This window comes from Dendroctonus ponderosae, unplaced genomic scaffold (genome assembly GCF_020466585.1).
Source record: "Dendroctonus ponderosae isolate FM_Combo_2020 unplaced genomic scaffold, Dpon_F_20191213v2 Dpon_F_20191213_1, whole genome shotgun sequence".
Lineage (NCBI taxonomy): Eukaryota > Metazoa > Arthropoda > Insecta > Coleoptera > Curculionidae > Dendroctonus > Dendroctonus ponderosae.
Window position 1 is genome coordinate 27784894 of NW_026017110.1, and position 9413 is coordinate 27794306.

The 9413-nt window shown below is 39.3% G+C and overlaps 1 protein-coding gene across 7 annotated transcripts in view; it reads right to left on the bottom strand.

The window, feature by feature from the left end:
- Nucleotides 1-1725: 1725 nt before the first annotated feature.
- LOC109540222 (probable methyltransferase TARBP1) overlaps nucleotides 1726-9413 on the bottom strand; it is a 12189-nt gene continuing 4501 nt past the window's right edge. For 6 of the 7 annotated variants that reach the window (XM_048660999.1, XM_048660998.1, XM_048661000.1 and 3 more), the window contains 5 exons: nucleotides 8394-8538; nucleotides 5856-6045; nucleotides 5543-5715; nucleotides 2172-2941; nucleotides 1726-2117 (listed from right to left, as the gene is read on the bottom strand). In XM_048660999.1, the coding sequence (XP_048516956.1) occupies nucleotides 1955-2117; nucleotides 2172-2941; nucleotides 5543-5715; nucleotides 5856-6045; nucleotides 8394-8538 (1441 nt within the window). In that variant the 3' untranslated portion in view covers nucleotides 1726-1954. Of the gene's footprint in view, nucleotides 2118-2171; nucleotides 2942-5542; nucleotides 5716-5855; nucleotides 6046-8393; nucleotides 8539-9413 lie in introns of those variants that run through there. The other variant, XM_048661001.1, reaches the window with a different exon arrangement.

Below are 9413 nucleotides of genomic sequence, written 5' to 3' on the forward strand. Positions count from 1 at the left end.
GGTTTTTGAGAAAAACACACGTTCAAAGGATCCGAAAAAATGAGCCAGTTTTAATATAAACATTCGGATTAATAGGAGATCAACTAAAATAAGAGTATAAAATGCGGCATGACGATACGCCTAAGTAAATAATCACAAACACGGTGATCGCCGCGTCTCTGAAATTATTCGTATTTGTGTTTTTGTGCATCATTTGATTAATTTGTAATTTATTCGTGACTATTCGCAAATGGGCGGAATTGATCGAAAGGTTGAGTGAAAACAAAGGAAAGTGAAAAAGTGGGGCGATGCATACAGATAGGAGGAGCCTAAGCAGCAGACCTTTCAGATCCTCCGAAGAATCAGAATCGTCAACAAACGCCTTCAGTGCGTTCTCGAGGTTGCCGGTCGACTGGACTGCAGGCAGTTTGACTTTAGAAAAGGCTTGGGAACAGTTGATGCGGTTGAAGACTGATAAATGAGGTAAACGAAGGCAAACGGGCCGGAAAAGATCAACTAATGGTGCTGTCGGACATCAGTAATGCGTTTAATATGGCATGGGCTCCAGTAGTTCTGCTGGAATTACGGAGGATAGGCGTGGGGAAGGCATGAGGAAGCTATGCTGGAGCTTTCTGGGAGATGATACGCTAGACTAGTGCGGAGTGGACTCTTGTGGCTTGTCGCCTCGTTGGACTCTCCCTGGCTTGGGGGAATGGTTTAGGGCGGTAGATCGAGTGGAGTGGCTGTGGTCACTAGAAGAAGGTACGTGGAGAGTATGGGGGACAGAATGTTGGGGATGACCGCCCAGGTCTACGCGGAAGTGTTGATGCTGAGGGCTGCGTCAATCAGAATTTCAGAGAGCGAATGATGAATTTGGCCCCACGGCATTGCGGATTGGAAGGGAACGGATTGAGCCTTCGAGTGAGGTCAGATATCTTGGCGTTGTGCTGGATGCCAAGTTATTTTCCCTGGAAACGCGTGAAACGAGTGAAAGACAGCGGGGTGTGTGCTATAATGAAATGTGTGAATGAATGTGTGCAGGAGAGGCTTAGCGGTTAACAGAGAGGTGTGGAGGCAGTATGAGAGACTTATAAAGTGTGCTGTAATGTATGCAATGCGAAAGAGGAACACCATAATTTTAATGAAACTCGCGACTTACACAAAAAAGTACGAGACCTTGTACGAAAGTTTAAACCAAAGACATCCTCCATCGAAGACGAAAACGTTGCTTGTCAGGTAATGTTTTGTGGGAAGACAGGGATATACTGCAACGATGGAAACAATATCTACTGCGAAGCACTATATAAAGAGGAAGCAGGCTAAAATAATTAGGAGCAGACACGTCTCACGACAGATAAACCGGAATCTGATATACTAAGAAGCGAAGTGGTAGGCCATAACACGCCTTAAGTCAAGCAAGGCCCCAGAAACAGACGACATCGCAGCCGAGATGATAAAATTACTGGGAAATGAAGGAATCAAGATAGTTGACTGACTCAACAATGGCCGAAATACTACACAAGAAGGTTAATTTATTAATTTATTCTGAATTTTAATTAGATTATTTAAGTGTTGGATCCAACAATGACACATGGAGTTTATATAAAAACGGCCAAAATAAACTATATACATATACATATATATATAAACATAAATACATATATATATTATATACATATATATATAAACAAAAAAAAACAAAAAAACCCAGGGGGAATTTTTGTTTTTCTAAAGAAAAAGTTACAGTTAATAAAAAAAAAATAAAGTTTATTAAAAGATGCAAAACAGTACAGCAGAAGTAAAATGCGGTGTTTCCGTTATTGAGCTTTGTAATGCTGTAATTTCAATGTTACCAGCAATACTGCAAATTGCCGAAGTAATAGGACGACGTCACAGTAGGCCGAAGTCAAGGTTTTCGTCTATTGCTACCCTCCAATTACTCGTAAATATCAAAAGCATACCGAAGATGGTTCATTTAGTCCACGCTCGGTTTCCTGCCGTGCTGTTTAACGAATTCCCACATGAACATCGCTCCGGCGACGTGAACATTTAAAGAACGAGTCAGGCCAAACTGTGGAATTTCCAAACAGGTGTCCAATAGCGGAATTATATCCGGCGGAATACCAGTCTTTTCATTCCTACAAAAAGTCGTTAGGCAATCAGTCAAAAATCGAAATCACACAAAATCTCACCCCAGCACTAAGGCAATTTTGCGTGGAAAGCTGAATTTATCAAGCTGCTGACTTCCCACAGTCTGTTCGGCGCCGATAATACGATAACTTTGGCTTTTCAGTGCCCACAAATAATCTCGCAAATCCTTCACTTTCACTTCAAACCGGTTGATCCAACTTTCCGATGACATACTTAAACTTTTGAACTCTTTCTCATCGGTTATTTTTGCATTATGGAAAACGACGTTTTGGATGCCGAACACTTCGCAAGTTCTACTCAATCCGCCCAGGTTTTGGGCTTTGTCTATTAAGGACGCCACCAGAATAAAATCTGAGTTCGCTTCCGTGCTAGTTTGGTCCAAAGCAGTTTTCCATGGCACTATCTTGGTCTGTAGCTGGGACATGCCATTCATGTTCTCATTGGTTTCCAGACTATCGCATACAGTTTTTCGGGTAGAAAATGTTTCGGTCGCTTTGCAGAATTCGATATGTTGCAATTTGTCGATGTATATTTCCGATGTTGAATTATCTAAGAGGAATTGTAAATTTTGCCATTCCACTTGACCAACCTTATTCAAGCGTGGCAAATCACAGAACAGACACAACCACGGAACGTGTTGATGCGGGTGAAAATATTTTAAGACAATCAAGTCAAGCGCCAAAGTGTTCGTATAAATAGCGCCCGTTTCTTTCAGCACACTGTCAATGCAGCCGGCCAGATGCTCGTTCCTGCTTACGAATGTGGTATATTTCATTTTTCTACCGTGTTCGATCAGTCGTTGAATACAAACCTAAAAATATAATAGATATAGGGTGTAGGTACCAAGTTATTCATTTTTGTCATGGATTTGTTGTTATAACATTGATATTTAACCGAACAAGATTTAAAACAGCTTATTTTCAGCTGGTGATCTATCTGTACTATTTCACAGAATTCAGCTCTTTTCAGATATTGTTCTGCCTCCATTACAGTATATCCTAAACTAAAACTGGGTCTAAATCAAACTTGAACTAAAAATAGGAGTCAGAGCAGAAAGCCTGATTGGGTCGATAGCCTTTTTCTGTAGAAAATAAAGACTATTTATATACATATTACATAAATATATAGGAGTCATTCTACTGACACAGCTGTCTCGGGGTCTTTAGGGGTGCAAAAATAATAGTGAAAATATAATTCTCACTGAGACAAGTGGAAAACACGAAATCATAAATTTGGCAATAGGCATTTTTTCATTAATAATTAGTAAATACCCGTTGTTTAATGCGTAAATACTAAAAGGTAATTTGGAACTGAAAAGTAAACATAAAAAAGGATGTCATATGATCCCTCTAATCAGCGGAGGAGAAATGTAGATATAGAATCCAGTTCCAAAATACCCATGTTTTGTGAAGTGCAGATTGTATCATATAATTGTTAAACAACGCTACAAGATCGCAATTGACAACATGGGTTTTCATTGTTTGTAAGAAATAATGTTTGAATCTGATAGGTCAGTTTAACGTCCCAAAACGATTCCTTTCTAAAATAGATCACCAAAAATATTCGTGAAACTTTAAAACGGATACCATGACGGGTTAGTGCTTGTTTCTAACTAGTTTCCAAACACTAAACAGGCGTAATAGCGGCGTATACCGATCGGCTTCTTTATGACCAGAAATAAGCAGTAAATTCTTTTTTAACATTGCTCGAAAATCTTCGTTTCAGTTTTTCAACACAGTTTCGTTCGTCTATTAAGTCGAAAAGCTGGCAGACTTGCAGTCTCGCTAATAAATGAAAACTATGCATGTTAGCCATTTTATATTTTGCAATGTTTAACCTTAACAGATAAGTCCGGCCCCCCTCGCTTACCCCCGACCAAGGGAGCGGAAGGACAAGGAGGCGAGCAGAGGGTGCGAAGAATCTCCGGTACAGGATAGACCATCGCCATGCCATGACCATCGCTACACTAAATACCAGAACGTTATCAAAAACCCAGAAGCTACAAGAACTCTGACATATCAAATGGAATATACTAAGAATAAGCGAATATAAAAGAACAGAGGGGAACAACTAGCACTGCATTCAGACCATTTGCTACACTATAGAGGGGGCCAACACATAAACGAAGGGGGAGTCGGGTTTCTAGTGCCCAAAATGAATGACAACGCGTCACCAAGATCCACTGTATCAGTAATAGAGCAGTGTACCATGAGATACACTCCTTACATTGGTATTTCGCGAGGTGTACGCCAAGGAGATGTCATATCACCAAAGTTAATCACATCCCTCCTAGAATAAATGTTCAAACCGGCCAACTTTGATGACATGGGCATGACCATGAGGTAACATAGATGGCGAAAAACTAAATCATCTGAGATTCGCCGACGATATCTTAATTATTGCAGATAGTTTGGACGAAGCAACACAAATGCCATGAAGACTCTGTTGGACTCAAACTCAACACCAACGCAACTCAATACATGATAAAACTTGTTATAAGTGAGGCGGAGCGATTAAGTAAGCTCTTGTAAATACCTTAGCCACGAAATCTTTATTGGTAGAGACAACAAAACGCGTGAAATTTCGAGAAGAATAGGCCTAACATGGGCGGCCTTTGGAAAGCTGCGTAACATCTTTAAGTCAGACGTGCCAATATGCTTAAAAAGACAAGTTTTCGACCAGTGCGTGTTGCCTGTGCTTATGTACGGGGCTGAAACACTTGCACTAACAAAGAACGCTACAAATAGAATAAGTATCGCGCAGAGGAAAATGGAGAGGTCAATGTTAGGTATAGAGCTAAGCGACAGGATCCCAAATATAACATTAAGGGAAATGTCCGGAGTGACAGAGGCCGTTAGACGCATACAGAAGTAGAGGCCGTCCACCAAGCAGATGGACCGACGACATCAAAAAGATAAAGACCAACTGCATAGAGGCAGCGCAGGATCGGCAAGGATGGAGAAGGTGTAGGTACCAAGTTAAGGGCGCACTATGAGTAACTTTTAAGCAGAGCGTAATCGAATTATGGTCACGAAATTTCTGTTTCTTTTTAATTGGGGACTTTTTCGGATACAACGAAGAATGGACAAAGAATTGTACATTGTAATAATGTCCACACCGCAGTTGTGGACGAAACGTCAGGAAGAAATTCCCATAGACCACGGCTTCAAAGCCCGAAAAACATTCCTAAATGTGATTGAGATAATTATCTGAAAAGTTTTTGTTTTATTTACAATTAACATCGTGCGTTTAGGTTGGACCACCCTTTATAAAAATTGCCGAAAACGATTCCAACATTTAGCATTCTTCTTTATGCGATATGACATTTTGTCTTTATCGCATAAGTGTCAAACTGATTACTTGAATTTGACATTGTCAATGGACACATTGACTTAATAAATTGACCACAGACCTGAGAGTAGACTCGACTCTTTAATTGGGGCCCCATAGTCCAAGGCAACAGCACTTCGACGACTGCTTGAAGAGCGTTTTCGTCGCCTAACAAAGTAAGATGGTAAATGGCAGGAACTACACTTATTAAAACTGCAGGCGACATTTCAGGAATCGACTTCATCCATTTTATCACTAGAACCGAAAAAAACAATCCATTATAAAGCGTGGTCAGAGTAATTATACTACTAGCGTTATCACACCTCTACAGTAACCATACTACCAGAGTAAGTATACTGCTATAGTAACTACACTACTAGAGTACGTATACTTACGTAAAAATACGTCCTTTAGCAGGAAAATTAAAATGCAGTTTAGTATTTGCTTGATGCAGTTTTGATTCGACTCTTCTTGCAAATTTTTCAAAACAAAACAACTAGTTCGTTCACGTAGATCTTCTGGGAAACCTTTTTCAGACACTAACAGTAGCATCGCTTGCAGAATTCGTAACTTCTCATAATGAATCTGCAATTTTAATATAATGTAAATAATAATATTTACAGGAAACCCAAAAAATACACTTTTAAATGCCACCCATAAAACAGTACTGGAAAAAGGATCCGTTTATATCAAATGATGTAATGTTACTGTTGAAGTGAAATCAATATAAGATTCCAATTCAATTGACACCAGTCACGTGAAGGACACGTAGTAAAGTACGTCAAAATCACCAATTTCGCAGCGACATAGCAATGGGATATTCACGACAATTTGTTACAGTATGAAGTCGGACGGTTTTTTCAGTTTTTTCTTAATAAAGAGTATGATTTTCAAAAGAAAATTTTCAATAAAATAATTTATAGTCTTCCGTGTCTCCTTTGTCGAATTCCATAATACAAAAATTAAACTTTTCATTCCCCCCATTTTATTTAGATAAAGGGTGTGCGCCTTCACCCGGCACCACCGCAAGTCAAGGCCCACCGCTCAAGTCAGCGGTCAGTATGGCCAGATTGGACTACTTTTCGGAGAGTTTTGCTATGAAAATTTTGAGAAAATGCTGGCAAAAAAATATATATACACTTTAGGTTCATCAAACGTGATGAAATGAAACATGTGACAGTTCGCATCACAGGTGAACTGCGCACTTTTTTTCAGGCTCAGTACGGCTGCGCACGCACGTTTCCCAATATCATTTCAGACTCATGAGAACCAAGTTTTAACCTACCGGTAGTGGCGCAATAAAGTTCAGATACCCAGTACTTTCACCGATAGATGTCGTCCCAACGGGGTTGTGATAATATCAGTGCAACTTGGGAGGTGTTCGAGTAGTAAGCAATTTCGGTTTCAGGAGCCGGCGCGACTAACTTCGTTGCATTAATTTTCACTGTGGTTAGTGGGAGTTTGAGTATAGCGGTTAGAGGAAGCTTGATATGATCAGTGATATGGGAGAATACGAAAAAGAACAGGAGTATTTGCTCTTTAAGAGAGTACTGCTAACTTTAAGAGAGTGCGGAATTCGATAGTGAGGATGGTGACTAATGAGTCAGATAAAGAAGAACAAGACATCGAAGAAACTTCGGATCATCAAAGTGAGTCAGAACAGGATATTTCCGAGCAAGAAGACAGCGCTGTCGACCAGTCTAATGGTCTTGTCTCTATAGGTATGTGAAATTGTTGCAATATCAATCTATGCAATATTGAATATCACAGGAATTAATTGTCAAGTCATATACAAATGCAATAATCCAGCCAAAAATCGTTTACGGCGACGAATTTGCTTGAGAGAGATGGCAAATAGTCTAATTCTTCCTCATTTGAAAAAGAGGGCGAATCTTACTAGTCTACCAAGGACACTGTAGTAGCGACTTATGGAAGTAACCCGCACTGAAGAAGGGCGCCTCCAAGAAACGCCCACTAGAGGAAGATGTACGCGCTGCGGCACCAAAAAAATAATTGAAAAAGCCGTTTTTCGTGTTACAAATGCAGCACATGCAACATGTGCTTAGAGCATATTATAGTATTATGTCACAGCTGCAGGAAACCTGCATAAAAGCTCATTTGCAAAGAGTTTAAGAGTTTTCTTTTTCATATGGTGCCAAATTTATTACCCTTTTAGAATTTACTTCAATCTTTGGTGTTTTTAACCAAAAGCGATAAATTTAAGAATGTGTTTTTTCATTTTCATTAATTTTTTTACCCTTGTTATATTCGTATTAATAAACTTGAATTGATGTTTTTTTTGCTAAATCGACTTATTTTAGTCCTAAAAACCTATACTACTAATGACATAAGGAACTTAACTGACGGGAGTTTGACGGTTGGGTGCTTTTTTACGCAGGGCATCAAATGATCTTGACGCAAGTATTGACCAATGACGGTCTGCCTGAGTTCGCTCCCCCATGCCGACTTCACCCCGACTCACCGGTAGATGGACGTCACAAAACATTCAACATGTCACTTATTGTGTCAAAGAGGTCATATTGACGTGATTATAAGGGTAAAATGTCATAGTGAGTGGATGAGACAAAACATTCAAAATGTCACTGCTTATGTTGTTTTGGTGTCAAGTGTTAAGTAAAAACCTAGTTTTAATGATCCAAATGCAGCAGAAACGGAAACACAAGTTGATAATGGCTGCCAAAAATAGAAACGTTGTATTATTGTATAAGGAGATACGTTGTCGTGCGACCGAATCAATCGTCTTCAATTATCTCTTTAAATAGAACAAGAAAAAAATTTCAAACGTCTTCTCCATAATCCAAAAAAAATACCAAGACAAAAAATCTTGATAAAGAAAGTTACTGTCAGAAGAACATGATTATATTCTTACATGAATTATTCCAAGATTAGCATACGAAACTGATAAAACTTACCTTTGAATCAGGAAAGTAACGTTTTTTGAAATAGAGCTTGTATCGTTCTTGTAAGATATTCAGAACGAGCTCAGGCTCTCGCTTTCCTATTGCCAGTAGATTTTTCAGTGCGTACAGTCTAGAGGCAGCAGACTGCAGATTTGGACTAAAAAATTACAATAGATTAACCTAACTATCGACAGTTTTCGTCAACAATTCCGATTTTTTACATTTAATCCGATATTTACTCATTTGCTAAAGCTAAGAACAGCTAAATAGTTCCCGATGGTTAATTTATGTAGAAACGATTGGATTGAAAAGTTGTTAATCTAAAGGTGGACATAATTGGTCACAAGTCGCGTCCTTTAAGAGCGCAAATTCCATCACGTACACGATAGTGCAGTAAATATTGTGCATATGATAATCGGTTGGAGGACTGCAAGAAGCCCGTTCCTTTTCTTTTTTTCCCTGAACAAAGGCTCCCTCAAGGATCCCCGCTCTTACCCTTTCTCTACAGTATATACTGGCATGACATATACAATTACAACTTACCAGACAAAAATCAAATCGACAGAACGGTATACATATTACAATACGCTGATGATACGGCACTTATTGTACACGACAAAACTACTGAAAAAACGACTGAAAGACTCCAAACACTAACAAACAACACAATGACATCGCGCCAAACGCGACAAAAAAACAACTTCTGCGCACAAACCACAGACTCAACGCTGACTCCCCTACAATAACTGCAGACGGCCAAACGACGTAAGGTACCTTGGGATCACAATCGCTCACAAACTCAAATTCACTAAACACACAAGAAACATCAGAACAGAAACGATAAAAAGAACAAAACACTTTCGATCACTAACATACAAAGACAAAGGAATTAGTACAAATACAGCGACAAAAATATACAAAGCGATCTGCAGATCCTTCTTGGACTACGGACATATACTCATGGCCAACGGAACAGAAAGGACAAAACGATACGTACAAACAACAGAACAAATTGCACTAAGACTAATAACA